At 39.6% G+C, this 23,622-nt stretch overlaps 1 protein-coding gene across 1 annotated transcript; it reads right to left on the bottom strand.

Annotated features, from left to right (window-relative positions):
- Positions 1–3,541: 3,541 nt before the first annotated feature.
- LOC142175160 (uncharacterized) lies at positions 3,542–4,201 on the bottom strand. The gene has a single exon (XM_075241739.1). It carries the CDS (start codon positions 4,199–4,201, stop codon positions 3,542–3,544), a length of 660 nt encoding a protein of 219 aa, XP_075097840.1.
- Between the last annotated feature and the right edge of the window lie 19,421 nt (positions 4,202–23,622).

The raw sequence follows: 23,622 nt of genomic DNA, 5'->3' as shown, positions 1-23,622 counted from the left end.
GCCGGGTGAGGCTAGATTATTGGACACGGACTTAGTTCAGGATGCTTTGGAGAAGGTTAAGGTGATTCAGGATAGACTCCGTACAGCCCAGTCCAGACAGAAGAGCTAAGCGGACTGGAAGGTTTATGATGTTTCCTATATGGTTGGAGAGCGGGTTCTGCTTCGGGTTTCGCCTATGAAGGGCATTATTAGATTTGGGAAGAAAGGGAAGTTGATTCCGAGGTTTATTGGCCCTTCTGAGATATTGAGGCATGTTGGGGAGGTTGCTTATGAGCTTTCCTTACCTCCCAACTTGGCAGGAGTTCATCCGGTATTTCATGTTTCGATGCTCCGGAGGTATCACGGTGATCCGTCGCACGTGTTGGATTTCAGTTTAGTCCAGTTGGACAAGGATCTATCCTATGTTGAGGAGCCAGTGGCAATATTGGACAAGCAGGTTAGAAAGCTGAGGTCAAAGTACATTGCATCAGTCAAGGTTCAGTGGCTGGGTCAGCCAGTCGAGGAGGCAACCTGGGAGACCGAGCAGGATATGCGCAACCATTACCCTCATCTTTTCACTACTTCAGGTATGTCTCTATGCTCGTTCGAGGACAAACGAATGTTTAAGTGTAGGAGGATGTAACGACCCGGCTGGTCGTCTTAAGAATTAATGCCTCGATCCCCTATTAACTGCTTTCCCCAAGTTTGTTTCTGCTAATGCGATTTGCCGGGATGTTCGGTTTTGAGTTTCAGAGAGTTTTGGGACACTTAGTCCCTAAATGAGAGCTTAAGTATTGGAAAGTTGACCATAATCAGAATAGTGGGAAGACGGATCCGGAATGGAAATCTGATAGTTCTGTTAGCTCTGCTAGGTGATTTCGGGTTTAGAGGCGTGTTTAGATTGAGTTTTGGAAGTCCGTATCTAATTTAGGCTTGAAATGCTGAAAGTTGAATACTTGAAGTTTCCGGTTCGATAGTGAGATTTTTATCCGAGTGTCGGAATGGAATTCCGAGAGTTGTAGTAGTTTCATTTTGTCATTTGGGATGTGTGTGCAAAATTTCAGGCCATTCAGACGTGGTTTGGTTGGGTTTTTGATCAAAAGCGGAATTTGGAAGATTATAGAAATGTAGGCTTGAATCCGATGTGTTTTGGTTGTTTTGACCTTGTTTGAAGTGTTTTGAAGATTGGTACAAGTTTGAATAAGGTTTTAGGATGTGTTGATGCCTTTGGTTGAGGTCCCAGGGGCCTCGGGGTGATTTCGGATGGTTAACCGAAAAGTTTGAGGAATGTTGCAGCTGGTGTATTTTTGCTGCTTTTGGTATTTTTGCATCTACGGTTTGGGGACCGCAGATGCGGCGCCGCATCGCAGAAGAGGCTAACAGGCCGTAGAAGCGAATTGGAGGGAGGTCAGTAGGTTCCGCAAATGCGAGAGATTTTCCGCAGAAGCGGAACCGAATTAGCGAGTTTGAGGATGCAGGTGCGGAAATTGGCCATTTAATGAAAAGTCGCAGATGCGACGAAGTCTCCGTAGAAGCGGGACCACAGATGCGGTCCCAGGGCCGCAAGTGCGGTAATCGCTGGGCAGAACATATAAATAGTTGCCTTTGCGAAATTGAGCTATTCTTTCACTATTTTCATCCGGGTTTGAAGCTTTTGAGAGATATTTTTGAGGAAAACAAAGGGGGATCACTTGGAGGTAACATCCTTGACTTCATAACTCGTTTTTATGTGATTAAAGACCTAATTAATGATGATAAATTTGGGAAAAATGGGTAATTAGGGCTTGAGTTTAAGAGGCCCTTAAATGAGGATTTGAGGGGTCAATTAGACCACGATTTTAGTGTTCTTGTTATGTATAGACTCGTGAGAGTACGAGGTTTCTAAAAATGTAAATTCTACCCAATTCTGATATGTGGGTCCGAAGGGCATTTTGGACATTTTATATAATTTCGCGTATTAGCTTAGAATTTAATTATAGAATCAGTTACTTAAAGTGTTATTTATGTTATGCAATTGGATTGAATAGATTTGGGCCATTTGGAGTCGAGTACTCGTGGCAAAGGCGTGGTGTCAGTTTGATTTTGAGTTGGTTCGAGGTAAGTGGCTTGTCTAACCTTGTGTGGGAGACCTTCTCTTTAGGATTGGTATTTGGTAATTGAAATGCCTTGTACATGAGGTGACGAGTGCGTACTTGTGCAAATTGTTGGAAAATCTAGTTTTCATTAAGTATTTATCAGCATGTTTCTTTTCCTGCTTTTATTACTTGTACTATTAAGCCTTTGTTAGCTTAGGAAAGTATGTCTAAGTGATTTAAATGCTTTGATTGTTCAATCTGTTTACCTGAACTCTGTGCAGCATGCTAGGCTAAAATTATTTGTTGCCTTAATATGAAATTTCCCCTTCTCTGAATATTTTTCTTGTTGCTGCTGTGTATTTACATTTGGGACTACGGATGTGGGATTCCGGTAGCTCCCCCTTGTCTGTTTACTTTGGGACTAAGGTTAGATTCCCGGTAGATCCCCCTGCACAGTTATATGGAACTAAGGGAATGCACCCGGTAGATTCCCCTAGTACTGGGTATTTACATTTGCGACTACGGATCGGGATTTCGGTAGATCCCCGCGCAATGATAGTTGGACTACGGGATGGGATCCCAAGAGATCCTTTGGACATATATATGATGGACTACGGGACGGTATCTCGGGAGATCCAATGGATAGTTGTAATTGGGACTATAGGACGGTATCCTGGAAGGTACCCAGGTTGTTATCTATGTGTTGAGCTGCATTTCTTTCTGTGGTTTGTTTGACTCTGTTCTCGTTGTTGTTACTCTTTCAATTCTACGTTATTTTTTTACTGTTGCACATAATTATACTATTTTATTTCACATTGTTAACCTTTATATTTTATTTAACCTTAGTAGGGCCCTGACCTTCCTCGTCACTACCCGATCGAGGTTAAGCTTGGCACTTACTGAGTACCGCTGTGGTGTACTCTTGCCCTTTCTGCACATGTTTTTTCATGTGCAGATCCAGGTACTTCTACTCAGGCCTACCCTCCTTGAGGGAGGCATCTGCTATAGAGATTTTGAGGTACATCTGCCGCATCCGCAGGCCGATGAGTCCCTTTCCATTCTAGCTACTAAACATTGCCCTTCTGTATTTTTCTTTCTTGATAGATATTCTGGAGTTAGACTGTTAGATATTCCAAAGGCTTGTGTTCCCGTGAGTTTTCGGGTTTTGGGATAGTGTTTTAGAATTCTGAGATATTATGTTGTATATGCCGGGCGACATTCTATATACTGTTCTTCATTTGGTTATTCTTAGTTTTTAATTTATATTTCGCAAGTTTTCTTTATTTCCGCACTTGTTAGGCTTACCTAGTCATAGATACTAGGTGCCGTCACGACAGTTCACGGAGGGCGAACTGGGGTTCGTGACACCAAGTAAGAATATTTACATCCGCTAGTTCTTTGGACTCCATAAATAGACCTATCCATAGATCTATCTGACTAATCAGTTAACAAAAACTTCCTATAACAATTACATTATACTATATGAACTAAGGAAAATTCTTCAATTTTTCTAGTACTTTGTGCCACTTTGTTTCTCTTTGTCCTACTATATGTAACTCCATTGCAATGTCTTTGATTCTCTGATTACTGGCAACTATTTCCCCTTGAAATCTTCTTTTGTTTCGCTCTGCCCAGACATGGTACACCATTGCTGTGAATAGGAATATCAATATTTCACCTCGAGTTTTATTAGCAGTCCTTCTTTTTAACCATTCAATTTCCTCTTCCCAACTTCCAATTTGATGTTTCTCATTGAGCCATTGTAGCAGTAGAGTCCATATTGTTCTGGCATAATCGCATCTAAACCATATATGCTCCATTGACTCCTCTTCCTTTGTTGTGCATAGTACACATTCCTTTGGTACTGTTACTCCCCATCTCTCAAGTCGATCAAATGTAGCTAGTTTCCTGTGTACTTCTAACCATAGTATGAATCTGTGTTTTGGTATTGCCTTAGATCCAGTTAATACTTTTTTCCACAAGCTTTTCTGAAATTGAGGTCTCATAGAAATATATAGCTTTTTAATGCTAAATTTGCCATTTCTATAGTACTTGTGTAACTCAACACTTGTATACTTTTCCAGAAACCAATATCTGATATCAAAAATCTTCCTAACAAGCCAACATGCTTGTTTAGGAGTATCCATCCTCATGCTATCTTGCCATTTGATGTAATAACTATGTATCTATTGTATCCAAAGGGTATCCTTCTTTGCACTAACAACCCATAGTAGTTTACATAGTGCAGATTTGTTCCATATATGAATGTCTAGTACATTTAACCCACCTGCTGAGAAAGGCATAAATACTGTATCCCATGCAGTTAAAGCTCTTCTTGATGGCTCATCCCTTCCTGTCCATAGAAAAGTTCTACAAGCTGAAATTATTAGCTTAAGAATTTTCTTTGGCAGTAAAAACACATGTGCCCAGTAAGTCTGCATTTCAAAGATTACACTTTTTAGCAATTGGAGCCTTCCACTGTATGATAGTAGCTTAGCAGTCCAGTAGTTGATCCTAGTTGTGATCTTCTCAATCAATGACATACACTATTGAACTGTCAGCTTCTTAGAGGATAATGGTACTCCAAGATATTTGAATGGTAGTTCCCCTAGTGTAAATTGCATCTCTTCTAGAATCATCTCTTTGAATTCCTTTGTAACACCTGCAATGTATAAAGAACTCTTCTCCATGTTATCTTTCAGGTCTAATACTTCTGAAAAATGATTAAATCTGTCTATCAACAATATGATGGATACTCTATTAGCTCTACAACACATGATCAGATCATCTGCAAAGCATATATGAGTAATATTGTTTCTGGAACACTTTGGGTGATACTTAAAGTCTAGGTTCTCCTTCAGCTTCTTCAATGCCCTATTCAGATATTCCATCACCAATACAAAAAGTTAAGGAGACATTGGATCTCCTTGTCTTAGCCCCTTTCCCCCCTGAAATTTAGCTGTTAACCCTCCATTTAGTATCAATGAGTAGCTGACAGTAGAAACACAGTTCCTCATTAGCTCTACAAACATGGTAGGCATATTATACTCCATCAATATCATTCTTAGAAAACGCCATTCTACTGAGTCCCTTATGTCCACCTTTATACATCATCTTGGCGAGACTCCCTTTTGAGTATATCCCTTAACCAGCTCATGTGCAATAATGATATTATCAAGAATGTTTCTCCCTTCTATAAAAGCTGACTAAGAAGGTCCCACAATGAGTCCACTACCAGCTTCAGTTTTGCTGTGAGAATCTTGGATATGATCTTGTACACTGTAGTACAACAGGCAATAGGTCGAAACTCTTTGACAGAGTTTGGGCTAGCAACCTTAGGTACTAGTGTAATTGTTGTGCAGTTAATACTCTTAAGCAACTTCCCAGTGTAAATTCCTGTACAGCTTGCTTGACTTCTCCTCCAATTATGTGCTAGTATTCTTTGAAAAACTCTGCTGGAAAGCCATCTATCCCTGATGCTTTTTCATTTGGTAGCTCCTTCACTGCCATATCAATATCTTCCATAGTTACTGGGGCAATAAGCAATTGTTGTTGCTCTTTTGTAAGGCAGTGTCCATTTCTAGCTGTTGCAATATCAATACAGGGGATCTCACTTGCTGAAGTGCCCAATAAGCTTTAGAAGAAACTTTTGAATTCTCGTTCAATGTACTTTGGTTCTGATACTCTCCTATCTTGTTCATTACAAATAGATGCAGTTTTGTTCCTTGCCTGCCTATTTTTTAGTTGAGCATGAAAATATTTAGAGTTTCTATCTCCTGCTTTTATCCACACTACTCTGGACTTTTGTCTGAGAACCTGTTCATTCACCCCTTCCCATTTTTCAGTTTACATAATCAACTCTCTTTCCTGCTCAATTAACTGTTGATTGAGAGGGTCATCATCCAGTTTCCTTTGAGTATTCTGCAGCTCCATTCTTAGATTCAGAATCTTCTTCTCTAATGAGTTTATCTCCTTGTTCATTTGCCTGGTTCTATTCTGTAGTTTTTGCAGCTTAATCCACACAGACTACATAACATACCCCTCAATTCTTTGGTTCCAGACCTCATTCACACTATCCTTGAACTCCCTTTGATATAGCAGAACATTGTAAAGCCTAAAAAGCTTTTGTAAGTGGTTCTTTACCACTTCAGTGTTTATCACAATAGGTGAGTGATCAAAAATCCCTGGCAGTTCATATATAGCTTTTAGGCTACTATACTTTGTAAGCCAAGAGTCATTTCCACCCAATCAATATTGCTATAGATTCTATCTCCTCCATCCTTTTTTATTGCACCATGACCATTGACAGCCTTTTCTATTCAATTTCCCCACTCTAATGTCTCTTATACAGTCTTTGAAATCCACTAATTTATCTTGATGTATAGGTAGAACACTATTAAAATCTCCTATGACCAACCAAGCCTCTTGCATTATGCTATGAATCTGCCTTGGTTGATCCCATAACTCCCTCCTTTCATGCACTTTGTTCTTTCCATATACAAAAGTGATGTAACATGAGAATTGTGACCCTCATTCCTTCACTTGGCAATGGATCAATTGAGTATTAACCATCAACATTTGGACTTGGACCATACTGTCCTTCCAAAATAACCATAACCTCCCAATAGGACTTATCTTTTCATCTGAAAACACTTGCCAATCCTTACAGAACTTACTTTTAACTTTGCTAACACTTCTAGGCTTTATCTTTGTCTCAAGGCAGCCTAGGAAAGTGATTTTATGCTTCAGCAGAAAGTCCTTGAGTCCTCTTTGCTTGTAGGGCTTATTTTGCCCTCTTATATTCCAAGAGCTTATGATCATGGTGGATTTTCCTCATTGAGGCCAATCCCTTCAATCAACTTTATAGTGCTGCAATCCTCTTGTATTCTCAGAGAGCTATACCTATTAGTCATTAGCAGCTTCTCTATCTCATTGTCATTTTGAGCTCTCTTGTTTTGTATCTGTACTTTCATCTTCTGCTTTCCTTTGGATCTTTGATGTGGCTGGAATGCCTCTTCTTTTTCAGCATTCTGTTCTGCTTTCTTCTGTTGTTCTTGTTGCTTCTGCTACTTCTCACTTGTCTCCCCATTCTATTCTTTCCCTGTCTCCTGTTGTGCTAGTATTTCTGATTGCTTAACAGCTTGTGTTACTTTTGATTGCTCAACAGTAGCAGATTTTACTTTCCATTGTGTTTTCCTCTTCTGTTGCTTGAATGGTTTCCCTTGTTTTGTTGTTTCTCCTCCTTGTGCTATTGCTTTTATGTTGGGGACTTCTCACAGTTGAAATCATGTTAACCTATTTGGAAACACACTTCACATAATGAAGGTCTCCATTCATAATCTAGTACTTGCTCCATAAATTTGCCATCAGCCTCCTCAATTAGCATTCTGTCCGACAATTCCTGAGAGACATCCATTTCAATTAACATTCTCGTATATGATATTCTATCTCCTTCTATCGTTAATCTATCAGAACATATAGGTTTCACTATATAGCTTGCTATTCGACCTAGATTCTCCTTTGTCCACTATTCAACTGGTAACCCTGGAAATAGTACCCAAATTGGGACATTTCGTGTCATTTCTTTACTCATCTGAAACCTAGGCACCCACCATTTCAGTATAAAAGGTCGATTATGAAATGTATATGGTCCTCATTGAATAACTTTGTTCTTATCATCTTCAGATTCAAATTTGAACACAAAATATCCATCATCATAAAGAAATACCTACGGAATTGCTACGAAGTTCCACACGCCATATACGAATTTGAGCATCTCTTTGAAGGATGGATTTCCACCCAATACATACCCAATTAGTGCTGCTTGCCACTTCTGGGTTTGCTCAGCCACCTCTACTTGATTCAGACGAACCACCTTTACTCCTTCTCTGATAATTGAGGGATAGTACTCCAATTGCATCCCCTGTTGTTAAGATCTATTGCCTTTAACCACCTCAGCTAGTGTCGTCTTTGTTCCCTCATGGTTTGAGCGTTGATTTGAGAATGTGAGCTTCCTAGTTGTTGTGTTGTTAACTACCTCTACTGGTTGAGCCTTCTCCATTTTAGCACACTTTGAAGCTTGCATGACAGTTGGTGCACTTCCCATCCCAGTCATCCAGTGTACTAATTGCATTTGACTTACCGTTTGTGGAATCTCCGACTCCGGTGTTACCATTATTTCTCCTTCTTCCGCCTTCGGTTTAGCTAGCAGTACTGTTGCCTGTGATTTCTGTCGAGTCATCGTGATGTGCGTACGTTAACTATCCCTGCATAACGTGCACCTTCAGAGAGCATAACAGAAGTCACTTATTTAATAAGTTTGGAGAATAAATACTTTTTCTACATCATGAAAAGAAAATACCCATTTTGTTAAAAACGAAAATAGTTTTTCTACAACATGAAAAGAAAGTATCCATTTTGTTAAAATAAAAATTCTACGTCATGAAAAGAAAGTATTTATTTTATTGCAATGAAAGAAAAAAAACTGTAGATCATAAAAGAAAATATTCATTTTGTTGAAATAAAAAGAAAAATACTCTATCTACAACATTAAAAGAAAATACTCTAAATGATATTTCTATTTAGGGATGGGGCGGGGGTTCAAAGGTAGGGAGGGGGTTGGGGTTGGGGGGTTGGGGGGTTGGGGTGGTTGGGAAGTTCTAGTTTTACTACTTTTGAATTATTCTGATCTTTAGTACAATAAGATGAGGAATTATCAAATAAAATTTTAAATCCAAATTGAGGAAATAAATCATTTGGCATGAATTGAAATTTATTCAAAACATAAGATAATTTTTATGTATGCTTGTTTAGAAGTTGAGAATATTGCAAAGAGTTGGGTTACAACTCATTGTTTTGCCCATCTTGACCCAGCCTATCATAACTCAAGTGAACTTTGGGCGGGGTAGGCAGACCCTTTACTGAGTTAGTCAATCTTGACCAGCACAAATACAACTCAAATAGCTCATTTGTCATCCTTCGGTTTAAGTACTTCTACTCCTACCGAACAAAGAATGTAGTTGATTCGTATGTTTAGTTCAATATGCTTCTCTGTGTATTTATTAGCGGGGATCTTGTGCAAATACCCACCCACCGCTGTCACGACCCAAAACCTGACCCGTCGTGATGACGCCTATCGTCAAACTAGGTCGGCCTCAACTTAACAATCAACACGATAATAACAAGTTTGAAAACATTTACAGAAGCCTTTAATAGTTAAAGAACTATTTGAAACATATGAAATTTCAAGAATAAATACAATCCAGCCCAAAACCGGGGTGTCACTGAGTACATGAGCGTCTAAGGAACATACATAGTATACTATAATGTCTAAGGGAGCAACTGAAATACAATAAGTATGTAAGGTGGAGAGCCAAGGCCTGCGAACGCCATGCAAGTACCTCAATAATCTTCTAAGTCAGAGCCTCGATCAAACATCCGTCACTGGATCCATAGTTCCTGAATCTGCACACAAGGTGCAGGGGGTAACGTGAGTACACCAACTCAGTAAGTAACAAGTCCAACCTTTGGACTGATAGGTAGTGACAAACTCAACCTCCTCACGGAATAACATAAATAATGTACAGAAATGTAGGCATTCTTTCAGTTAAATAAATGGCTTGAATAGTAAAACAGAGCAAGTATGAACAAGGTAAAGGAGTGTAACTCAGCTACATCTACATGTCAATGCACATGCTGTATGGAAATGCACCATGCTGAGTGCCTCATGTGCCCACAACCTCAAATGCTCGTCCACTCAGTACTGTATATGGCTAATGCGGCCCAGGGAAGATCCATCCCAGAATATATACATCTCTGATAGCAATCAATCAGTACTGAGGAAGGCCATTCCAGCCTACGGAGAAGATCCATCTCTAGATAATATCAATAACAAACTCACAACCACTCGGTACTGTATAGACCCACAAGGCCCAGGGAAGATCTATCCCGGAATATATACACATCACTGACAATAGTCATCCAGTACCGAGAAAGGCCATCCCAGCCTATGGAGAAGATCCATCTCCAAATATAAATGTTTCGGACAAGACCCATGTCTAGGGAAGATCCATCACTCAATATCATCAATTGCACTCATTGGGGGTGTAAAGACTCCAGAGGGGCTTCTCTCATTTGCCTAAGCGCTATAACAAATCCAACGAAGGCTTGTTCAATATCTCGTTGTGGCATGTACCCCGATCCCATACTGCCACTCAATATCAGGCTCTCGGCCTTACTCAGTCATCACTCTCCAATCTCACATACATACAGGCTCAAAATGTCATGATATTAGCCCGAACAATGATATGATATGCTAGATAACAATAATCGAGACTGAGACATGATATAATATGCATAAACAAGAATGAATACAGAATATCAATGAAGCTAATGATATGACAATAAGAAATGACCTCTCGGGTCTCAACAATATTGGCGTGAAGCCTTAACATGATAATTAGCATGATTTGCAGCTCATTAACTTAATCACATAATTACAACACAAATATCAGCAAGAAAGAATCACTAAGCGGTGCCATGGAATGATCCAGGTCGCAATTCTCACGGTACACGCCCACAAGCCCGTCACTTGGCATTTGCGTCACCTCAATAGTAATCATAGAACACATAGTTTGGGGTTTCGAATCATCAGAACCAAGTTTGGAAGTGTTACTTACCTCAAGCCAAGCCAAAACTCTAGCCCACAATGCCCTTGCCTCTCGATTCGGCCTCCAAATGCTCCAAATCTAGCCAAAATAGTACCATACCATCACAATATGCTAAGGGAACAAAGCCCACTCAAAAATAACCAATTTACATCAAAAATCCCGAAATTAGCCAAACCTGACCCCTGATCCCATGTCTCGAAATCCGATAAATATCACATCACTAAAATCCTTATCCTCCCACGAGTCTATACATACCAAAAACATCAAAATCGGACCTCAAATGGCCCCTCAAATCACTACTCAAAGATCTCCAAAACTCAAGCCCTAGTCCTCCAATTTAGGCTTTAAATCCCACTAATTTCATGATTAAACAATGGAAAAATCATCATAAACACAAATAATAAGGCCCAAGTAACTTAACCCATTGAAAATCCTTGATTCCTCTTGAAATTTACTGCCCAAAGCTCAAATCCCGGTCAAAAATGGTGAAGAATGACCAAAAATTCGCGAAGGAGCCTTTATATACACTCTGCCCAACACTTCCGCATATGCGGGGCCCAACCTGCGCTATATGACTGTTTCTGCGGACCACGCACCTGCGGTCCCTAATCCGCAGGTATGGAAAAAACAGAAGATGAAAAATCTGCAGTAACAATTCCACTCTAAACCTTCCGTTAACCACTCAAAAGCATCCCGACGCCCTCGGGACCTCAATCAAACATACCAACAAGTCACATAACACTATTCCAACTTGTTCCAACCCTCGGAACACTCAAAACAACATTAAAGCAACAAATCATCATCGGATTCAAGCCTAAGAAATTCTAAAACTTCCAAATTCCGCTTTTGATCAGAAAGTTCATCAAACCTTGTCCGAATGACCTGAAATTTTGCACACACGTCACAAATGATACCACGGACCTACTACAACTTCCGGAATTCCATTCCGACCCCAATATCAAAATTTTCACTACTAACCGGAAAATGCCAAATTCCACTTTCGCCAATTCAAGTCTAAATCTACCATGGACCTCCAAGATACATTTTGATCACGCTCCTAAATCCCAAATCACCTCACGAAGCTATCCGAATCATAAAAACCAAATTCTGAGATCGTTTGCTCAGAAGTCAACTCCCAGTTGACTTTCCAAGTAAATGGCCAACTTAAGAGACTAAGTGTCTTATTCTTCCACAAAACCACTCCGAACTCGAATCAACCAACCCGATACCACATAATACAGCTGAACAAGACATAAAGAAGCAGAAATGGAGAAACATGGCTTAAATTCATAGCCGGTCGGGTGTTACATCCTCCCCCACTTAAATATACGTTCGTCCTCGAACGTGCCTAGAGTTGTTCCGAAAACCATTAAATTGCTGTATAACCTTACCATGCACATACCCGGGGGTGATCCCACGTCACCATATCTCATATAGGTCGGATAGCTCAACGTAACTGAAATTTCACAATCCATTCTAGCCCATAAACCTTAGAACCAAAGTTCCACTACCGAAATCATCTATAAGATCATGACCTCACATCTACTCACTGAATGAATCCGAACACGCTATACCAAGCCATAACCACAATTCACGATGGAAATTACAAGATATACCATACTACTCGAAAACTCATAGTGAAAACTTCAAATCACGGCAACTGCTCAGAACAACCGAATACCGATAATAAATCTCTTAAAAACTAAAGCCTCTTTCCAACACTTTCGTGCTGCCAACGATAAATGAAACACGCAAAAAATCATAACCATTCCTCAGATCAACTAGTTGTGGAGCTCCATCTCCTTCGGCAAGGACCATAGTAAATTTCTAAGCCGAACATCGATTCACTCATTCAACATGCTGAAATCAAATCTGATAGTATTCATTCTAGATCTCAATGACCTCATCTCATCAAACACTACTTCTCTAGTGACATGAGACATTGATATAATCTCAATTCACAACCCATGCAACCCGTACACCAATTAGAAACAGTTTAGATATACTCAAATCATGGGAAGTGACTCAAATGAGAGAGTTGTACTGCAAGCTCTCCAGTACCACTACAACACCATACCAAGAACCCATCACACCTCGTAGCATCAGAACATACAAATCTAACCCGAAGGATCATACCTCCACATAACCTCACTACAATGTGCGGCCTTATCCTAACACCGATCCACATGAAACACCTCAAGTCACTATGCTCAAAATCAACAACCACGTGCAATTTGCGGTCTAGAACCAAAACAAATCATTATAACCACGACGAAGCAAATGACATAACACCACACAAACCCAAAAGGACACATCCGATACGCCATCCACCGAGCAATACTCAATACTCTTCCCGCTCAAATTTCACTATGAGACCCCAATAGAACCACACCATATATGCCTATAACCAACAAAATCATAACGCCCCACAACATTGAAAGGTAACTCATAGATCTCCCCAGAATACTAATAAGCTCAAAAGAATCGGTTCAACACATCGCTCAACAATAGAAACTCAGAGTCAACCAAGCCGGCTCGATGCATAACACACATCCATATTGGCCTACTAATGAACCCCTTATCAAGGAGTTCTTGAAGCTGCTCCTTCGACTCTTTTAACTCCGCCGGTGCCATACGATATGGTGTCCGACACCAAATCAATACCGAAATCAACAATCCTACTCGGCGGCATGCTCGACAGCAGGAAGCACATCCAAAAAACCCCTCACCACCAGAACTGAATCAATGGTAGGATTCTCTGCACTAACATCCCTCACGAAGGCCAAATAAGAAAGACAATCCTCCCCAACAATTCGTTGGGTCTTCAAAAATCAAATCACTCTATTGAGTACATAATCCGTTGAACCTCACCACTCAATTCGTGGCATAGCCAACGTCACCGTCTTAGTGCAATAGTCTGGAATAACATGACATGAAGACAACCAATACATACCCAAAATCACATCAAAATCTAACATACTAAGCACCAAAGGATCCATCCGAATCTCCAAACCCCCGATAGTTACCACACAAGGCCGATTCATGTGACCCACAACCATAACATAATCTGTTTATGAGAACTCCCAGTCCCTAAATCCATATAGCACACAAATCACCATATCCGATCCCAATTACACCGTCTGAATACATAACACAACTTTAATACCCAATCACACCACGAGGGATACTTCTAAAAAAATTTCGATGCCACCAACAAATTCGAATATCAGCAGTCGATCAAACCAGAGAGTGCCACAATACCGATGATATATTATTAACTCAATCACTTTGCCCTTTCTGAAATGTATGCCCTCTTTCCCCCTTTAAGCCACACCAATTAGCAATATCATTGCCTAATCATCTGAAACTGTTCGTACTGTCTAAGAACTCATGACCTTCCTTTTCGAACTGAATTGTGACCTTACACATGCCAATCTCAATCCTTCACAACATACCGCTCATACTGTGACATCCTATGATAAATGTGAGAACTTCTTAGTCCACTCCAAACCACAAGCAACTATGTACCGGACCAGCCAAGGACATTCCATTTGATCCAATCTAGAAGGAAATTGCTATACCTCACATGCTTATCAAGCTAATAGAAGTCATACATCTCTAACCGTCATAGAAACCATCAAGAATTCCCCGAATCCCATTTGCACAAAACCAAACCGTCAAAACCGAATCCTCCTAACTTATGCAAGCCACTGAAAATCCAAGAGCATTTCCACAATACACCTATAAAAACTCATTACCTCATAATCACCCAAAAAACTAATCATATTCCTTACCATGCCGATCCGGCCTATTACCAAGTTGTCCTATTTATCCAAGTTACTTCTAAATTTCCTTTAAACTGATATTTCCATTGCCATAACACCGCAATCCTCAATCTAGACTCACCACATGAGACTCAAGCATGAAACCGCACCGACTAAGGCTCCTAAGCTGATGAATACTCTCTTACATATTCCCAAAGGCACCACATTCAAAATATATACCCAGAAGAGACTTCTTGCGAATCTAAAGCCATTACCTTTACCTTCCTAATATTGATGTGTAGAAACCTTAATAATATAGAAATGCCAAAAGTCTTAATACTCTCCAATGTATACCTCAATTTCTGGTCAAATGTACCCCCTGAAGATCTCCAATTATTATATATAAGTCTCGAATCCATTAAAATCATTCTTAGGAGTCATCTACTCTATTCGGGTTTCAATTTCACTAATCAAACGAACCGATGACCTGTGCCCCATCAGCAACACCTAAAGAAGTAACCCATCCTTCTAATCAACCGAGTGATATCCTACTCCATACTCGTTACATCCCTTATAATAACAACTAATTCATCTAACGTTTCTCATATGACCACAAGGCATAACACAACCCTTATCCAAATTTTCCTTTACTCGAGCCATCCTCGATCTCAACCCCCGCAAGCCACAACTGATTCACTAATATACCTCAAACTGAAACCAATATAACACATAACCGTGCAATCAACTAATCAGTAGCGGACTCCCCTTCTTGGCTCAAAGCCATAGACCAAAATACCTAAAAACTCATAATGCCCATATTCTATTTCTGCCATAATACCATAGTGTGATTCAACTAAATCACTTTATAAGTTCATGCAACACAAACCATCTAGTGTTTCAAATCACCTGCAATTCTCGTATTCACCTTCGTAACAGTCAAGACAACCCCCATATGCGATCCAAGCTCAAACTGCAACACATATATTTCACTGGTAAAAGAGGACTTTCAACAAACAACATAGGGTTCACACCACTTCAGAACACTTCGCAGGAGATAACCCACCTGCTTCGCCTCAAACTAAGATCTCTTCATAACCTTCCACCATCAAAGACATCACGCAATAACTAAATCTTTCGGAGTCTGAAGTCTTATCATAACATGAAATCTACTCTACTCCCCAAATAGAAAACATGAAAAGATCCTTCACACACCCATAAATCGGGCTATAAATAAAATCACACTAGAAATCAAGCACCAGATAATTCTTTCTACCTTCAAGCAGACCCTTCTCGCCATATTCAAATCATATGAACACATCTCGCAGTCACATCATACTCATCACATAGCCATTTAGCCATCACTTCCACTAATAAGTACACTACCGAACATATAAATCTAGAAGCACATGCCCACACATTCAATGCCTCAACACTCAATCTATAGGCAAAATCTGGCCTCAAGTCCTCCAGACTGGACCAACATCAACACACAGAAATCACATCTCGCCATTTGATCAGGGAATCAGAAGTTGTCGATGCACAACTAATACCGAGCGCTCATGCGCGCACACGAATGTGTGGAAGGAATTCAAGGAGTTAAGCTTCAAGCTAAATCAATGCCGCATGATTGGAATTCAAGAATGTGAAGTTTATTTCCAAAGGGTTCTGCAGCCTCCCGAAGATAAGTACAAACATCTCTGTACCAATCCATGAGACTCTACTAAACCCGCTCATGACTCGTGAGACCTATGTAACCTAGGCTCTGATACTAACATGTCCGATCCAAAACCTAGACCCGTCGTGATGGCACCTATCATCAAACTAGGCCAGCCTCAACTCAACAATCAACACGACAATAACAAGTTTGAAAACATTTACGCAAGCTTTTAACAGTTAAAGAACTATTTGAAACATAAGAAATTTCAAGAATAAATACAATCCAGCCCAAAACCGGGGTGTCATTGAGTACATGAGCATCTAAGGAACATACATAGTCTACTATAATGTCTAAGGGAGCAACTGAAATACAATAGGTAGGTAGGTGGAGAGTCAAGGCCTGCGAACGCCATGCAAGTACCTCAATAATCTTCTAAGTCAGAAGCCTCGATCAAACATCCTCTACTGGATCCAAAGTGCCTGAATCTACCCACGAGGTGCAGGGGGTAATGTGAGTACACCAACTCAGTAACTAATAAGTCCAACCATTAGACTGATAGGTAGTGACGACTCAACCTCCTCACGGAATAACATAAATAATGTACATAAACGTAGGCATGCTTTCAGTTAAATAAACAGCTCAAACAGTAAAACAGAGCAAGTATGAACAAGGTAAAGGAGTGTAACTCTGCTACATCTACATGTCAATGCACATGCTATATGGAAATGCACCATGTTGAGTGCTTCATGTGCCCACAACCTCAAACGCTCATCCAATAAGTATTGTATACGGCTCATACAGCCTAGGTAAGATCCATCCCAGAATATATACATCTCTGATAGCAATCACTCAGTACTGAGGAAGACCATTGCAGCCTACAGAGAAGATCCATCTCCAGATAATATCAAGAACAAACTCACAACCACTCGGTACTTTATATGGATCACAAGGCCCAAGAAAGATCCATCCTAAAATATATACATATCACTGGCAACAGTCATCCAGTACCAAGGAAGGCTATCCTAGCCTGCATGGACACGACTGAGTACAAAATATCAATAAAGCTAATGATATGACAACAAGAAACAACCTATCGGATCTCAACAGTATTGACGTGGAGCCTTAACATGATAATTAGCATGATTTGTAGCTCATTAAATTAATCACATAATTACAACACAGATATCAGCAAGAAAGAATCACTAAGTGGTGCCATGGAAGGATCCAGGTCGCAATTCTCACGGTGCACGCCCACAAGCCCGTCACTTGGCATTTGCGTCATCTCGATAGTAATCATAGAACACATAGTTCGGGGTTTCGAACCCTCATAACCAAGTTTGGAAGCAGTACTTACCTCAAGCCAAGCCAAAACTCTAGCCCGCGATGCCATTGCCTCTCGATTTGGCCTCCAAATGCTCCAAATCTAGCCAAAAACAGTACCATACCATCACAATATGCTAAGGGAACAAAGCCCACTCAAAAATAACCAATTTGCATCAAAATCCCGAAATTGGCCAAACCCGACCACCGGGCCCACCTCTCGGAATCTGATAAATATCACATCACTAAAATCCTTATTTTCCCACGAGTCTATACATACCAAGAACATCAAAATCGGGCCTCAAGTGGCCCCTCAAATCATTACTCAAAGCTCTCCAAAACTCAAGCCCTAGTCCTCCAATTTTAGGCTTTAAATCCCACTAATTTCATGATTAATCAATGGAAAAATCATCATAAACACACATAATAAGTCCCAAGTAACTTACCCCATTGAAAATCTTTGATTCCTCTTGAAATTTACTGCCCAAAGCTCAAATCCTGGCCAAAAATGGTGAAGAATGATCAAAAATTTGCGAAGGAGCCTTTATATACACTCTGACAAAAAATTTGCGAAGGCCCTATCAAGCATCTGCGCCAAAATCCTCCGCTTCTACGGAATCACATTAATAGGCAATTTTCGCTTCTGTGGTTGTCTGACCGCACCTGCGATCATCGCAGATGCGGGGACCAAACCGCACCTACGATCCCTGTTGCGCACCTGCGCTATATGACCGCTTCTGCGGATCACGCACCTGTGGTCCCCAATCTGTAGGTGCGGAAACAATAGATGATCAAAAAATCTGCAGTAACAATTCCACTCTACACCTTCCGTTAACCACTCAAAACCATTCCGAGGCTCTCGGGACTTTGACCAAACATACCAGCAAGTCACATAACACAATTCCAACTTGTTCCAACCCTCAGAACGCTCAAAACAACATTAAAACAGTAAATCATCATCGGATTCAAGCCTAAGAAATTATAAAACTTCCAAATTCTGCTTTCGATCAAAAAGTTCATCAAACCTCATCCGAATGACCTGAAATTTTGCATACACATCACAAATGACACCATGGACCTACTGCAACTTCCAAAATTCCATTCCGACCCCGATAACAAAATTTCCACTACCAATTGGAAAATGACAAATTCCAATTTTGCAAATTCAAGCCTAAATCTGCCACGAACCTCCAAGATACATTCCAATCATGCTCCTAAATCCCAAATCACCTCACAAAGTTATCCGAATCATAAAACCCAAATTCCGAGATCGTTTGCTCACAAGTCAACTCGTAGTTGACTTTCCTACTAAATGGCCAACTTAAGAGACTAAGTGTCTCATTCTTCCACAAAACCACTCTGAACTCAAACCAACCAACCTGATACACAATAATACAGCTGAACAAGACATAAAGAAGAAGTAATGGAGAAAATGGGGCTGAAATTCATAGAACGACCGGCTAGGTCGTTACAACTGCAAACCTTTTACCCACCTCTATACCCAATTGTTTTTTATGCACAACCCTTCTAATCAAATAAAGTCAAACTAAACTATTAAAACCAAATCAAGCCAAGCCAATTCAACTCTAACGAGCGCAAAACACACACTTAAATAATGCTCGATAATCAAAGATACTATAGTATAATATCGTATCCACATGAATTGGATTTAAACAATATTCTCATAGTTTTTAGCTTGATTGCTATCTAGGTGGATCAAAAATTGAGATTTATATGATTAATAATTAAAATTAACTAAGAATCTAAAGCCATTAACTAGTGACTATCGAGACAAGGAATAAGCAAATAAGGTTATCAGTGGGAGAAGGTAGGGTTTTGATAGAATAGGTGCAAGATAATTATTCGGGATCTAACTCTAGATAATTCACTTTTAATGTTCAAGTAAGTCTCTCAAATTCACTAAATTATTGGTTCAAACATTCAATAGAAACTCCTCTCGGTTAAGCCTTAACCTCACGAGACAAACCAAATTAAGCATTGTGAAGATATGTAATAATGCGTAGTGGATTGGTCTTTAGGAAAGCCTCTTTCGATTATTCTCCTAACTAGGTTTAATTAATGATTCAACTAGCATCTATTGATTACTTAGAAGAATCTATGAACTCAACCAATAATACAATGCAAAGATATCACAAGTTATGTCGGTCACGACCCAAAATCCAACTAGTCGCCATGGCACCTAACCCAACCGTTGGGTAAGCCAATTAAAAACTCTATAATTTCAATGAAATTTAATGAGACAAATAAATAAAAGAAGATATCTGAATCTTATACATTTTTCAAGGACTGGTAGTGCAAATCATGAGCGTTTAAGTTTTAGGTTTCTTTACAAAACTGAATTGAAATATTTACAATATCTGTTTGAATTGTAAATGAACAAAATTCGAATCTAATGCTACCAAGGACTAGTGATAGCCATAACTGAAATGCAGGTACATCTTCCGATCCATCTCCCACCATATGCAGCAACATCAACATCCAATATCTACACGCAAGGTGCAGAAGTGTAGTATGAGTACAATTGACCCCATGTACTCAATAAGTAACAAACCTAACCTTATATTGAAAGTAGTGACGAGCTGGGACAAGGGTCCGAGTCCAACTCCAATAATCAGTCACAATTCACAACACTACAATAAGGATGATACAAGAAAATAGCTCAGGGATAAGATGGTCAACTCGTTCACAGTTGTAGAAAGTAGGCATGCTTTTCAAGTATAACAGTAAGTCCCAAATCTTCCACAGAAAACACCAAAAACATAAGAGTAAGTTCGAAAACCGTGATTTATCCCAAAATCCTTTCAACAATAAATAAGATGTTTCATTTTTCAGATAACATGAGGAAAGTACATCTCTATGCCTACATGTAGGTGAAATCATAAATGTCACCAAAATCGGGTAGCATGAGGAAATGTACCTCTATGCATGTATCAAAAATACGCTTTCCAAACATAATGCATCTTAGTGTTGAACTCATGTACTCACACTATCAGAGTACTCAATTCATGTCTCACTCGTCACATTCAATACTCAGCACTCTACAGGGCAAATACAGCCCAACTAAACATAAATAAAACCTCACACTCAGTACTGTATATGGCCAATCCAGTCTAGGGAAGATCCATCCCAAATATATACATGCATCACACACACACACACACACACACACACACACACACACACACACACACACACACACACACACACACACACACACACACATATATATATATATATATATATATATATATATATATATATATATATATATATATCAGTACTGCATAAGGCCAATCTAGCCCAGGGAAAATCCATCCCCAAATATAAATGATTTGGGCAAGATCCATGCCCAGGGAAGATCCATCCCTCAATATAAATCAACTGCACTCACTGTGGGGGTGCATAATCTGGAGGTGCTCCTTCAGCTCAACTATAATAAGCCAGATCCAGGTATAAATAAATAAAACATGATGCAGTGTGCAGCCCGATCCCATAAATATCACTCACAATCAGGCCCTCAGCCTCACTTAGTCATCAATCCCTCTAGTCTCTCAGTCTCACAACACTCATGCTAAGCATCCCAAATCAATGATACGAGATGTGACAATATATAGTAACAGATACTGAGATATAATATGTAATGATGAATGTGACTGAGTACATAACTACAATTAAGCAAATAACTCAACAGCAAGGAAGGACCACTGTGGGTCCCAATAGTACCAGCATATAGTCGAAATATGATTTCTAGCATAAATCACAAGTCAAGTGCTCTAGCACATAGAATACAGTAAAAATGTTCAGATAAGATAGCTACACAATTTCATGGAATCGGCTAAATCACAATTCACATGGTGCACGCCCACGCGCTCGTCACCTATCATGCGTGTCACCTCAACATCAATCACATAAAAGATAATTCGGGGTTTCATACCCTAAATACCAAGTTTAGAAGTGTTACTTACCTCGAACAAGCCAAATCCAATACCAAGCAAGCCAAGCGATACTCCAAAAATGTCACCCCGCACGTACCGACCTCGGAACGGCTCAAAACTAGCCAAAAGCAACTCAAGAAAATCAAATCATGCCAAAGGAAATATTTTCAAATGATAAAGGTCGAATCTTAATCAAAACCCCAAAGTCAACCAAAAAGTCAAACCCCGGGCTCACACCTCAGAACCCGACAAAACTCACAAAATCAGACAACCCATTCAATTACGAGTCCAACCATACTAGTTTCATCCAAATACAACTCTGAATCGATGTTCGAAACTCAAAAATTTACTCTATGAAACTTTAGACAAAACCCCCGAATATTCTCTTTTTTCTCTTTAAAATTCACCATCCAATTATCAAAAACGAAGATAGATTCACGAAATATAACCAAAACCGAGTAGAGAACACTTATCCCAATATATATGGTGAAAATCACCTCAACAATTGCCCCAATCCGAGCTCCCCAACTCAAAATATGACCAAATGAACAAACCCTCGATATTAAATATTTTTATCAAGTTGTGCTCTCTCGTTTTATGTGTCAAACAATCCCAAAACTCGCTTTTGCTGCCTCCAATGGATTCCTCGTGAAATTTCAATCAAGTTAGGCTTTTGAATAACTCCAGTTGACCTTATAATGAAGGAGATATGTTGGTTACAATATTTGTAAACAATGCAGATTTTTAAATACAAAATCAGCGGCAATATTGTAATTAATTTGAAAAATCTGGCGATCGAATTCTTAGTAAAATGACCATAAATTCCTCATACGATGTCGAAACTTAATGATTCAAGTTCTATGGTTCCAAAATTATGATATGGGTTTAATGCTTCAATCAAAATAGGAATTGGATCTTATTTGCCTAATGAGGTACCATTTCAGCTTGAAGAAACGGTGTCGAAACATCAAAACGAGCGCAACACAATCCAAACCTATCCTAAACTCACTTGAGCCCCTCAGGACTCCATCCGAGCATACCAACAAGTCCCATAACATAACAAGGACGTACTCGAGGTCTCAAATCACACAAAGAAACATCAAAACGACGAATTGCATCTCGAATCAAACCTAAATGAACTTTGAACCTTCAATTTCCAAAACTCGCGCCGAAACATATCAAATCAACCCGAAATGAACTCAAATTCTGCGTACAATTCTCAAATGACATGACGAAGCTATTCAACTTCTCGAAAATACAATCCGAACCCGATATCAACAAAGTTAACTCTTGGTCAAACTTATAAACTTTCCTAACCTTCAAATTTCCAATTTTCTCCAATTTGTGCCGAAACCTTCTAGAAACATTCGAATGCAAATCGGGGCATACGCACGAGTCCAAAATCCCATCTGGACCTAACGGAACAAGCACAACTCCAATCTGAGGTAAAATGCTAAAAAGTCAAATTTGGTCAAATCTTCCAACTTAAAACTTCAATCACGAAGTTCATTCTTTTCCAAATCGATTCCAAACAACCTAAAAACCAAAACTGACAATTCACACAAATTATAATACGTCATACGAGCTACTCATGACCTCAACCACCAAGCAAAGTGTAAATTCTCAAAAATACCAGTTTGGTTACATCTTCCCCTACTTAAATATACGTTCGTCCTCGAACGTGTCAAGAGTTGTTACATAGTCATCAAACCACCGTGTAACCTTACCATGCACATACCCGAGAGTGATCCCACGTCACCCTAATTCATATAAGCCTGAGAACACAACATAACTGAAGATCATTACTCCAGCCTTAGACCGTAAACCTTAGAATCCAATTTCCAAATCGAGTATTCCTTACAATATCTGAATCTCGCACTTACACACTATGTAATTCTGAACAAGCTGCACCAAGCCATAACCATAACCCAAGACACAATCACATGGTATATCACGTATCTCAAATACTCATAGCAATAACTTCCGATCACCCTAGCTGCTCAAACAATCCAATATCGGTAAGAAACCTCATATCGATCAAAACCTCATTCTAAAACCTTCGTACACTGCTGATGATGAAAGAAACACGCAAAAACTCATAACCACTTATCAGATCAACAAGTCATGGAACTCTCTCTCCTTTAACAAGAACTATAGCCAATTTCTAAGCCGACTTCCGATATTATCCATCCAATTATACTG

Source organism: Nicotiana tabacum, chromosome 21, assembly GCF_000715075.1.
Source record: "Nicotiana tabacum cultivar K326 chromosome 21, ASM71507v2, whole genome shotgun sequence".
Lineage (NCBI taxonomy): Eukaryota > Viridiplantae > Streptophyta > Magnoliopsida > Solanales > Solanaceae > Nicotiana > Nicotiana tabacum.
Note: the sequence above shows the minus strand (reverse complement) of the source record. Positions and strands in the feature narration are given on the sequence as shown.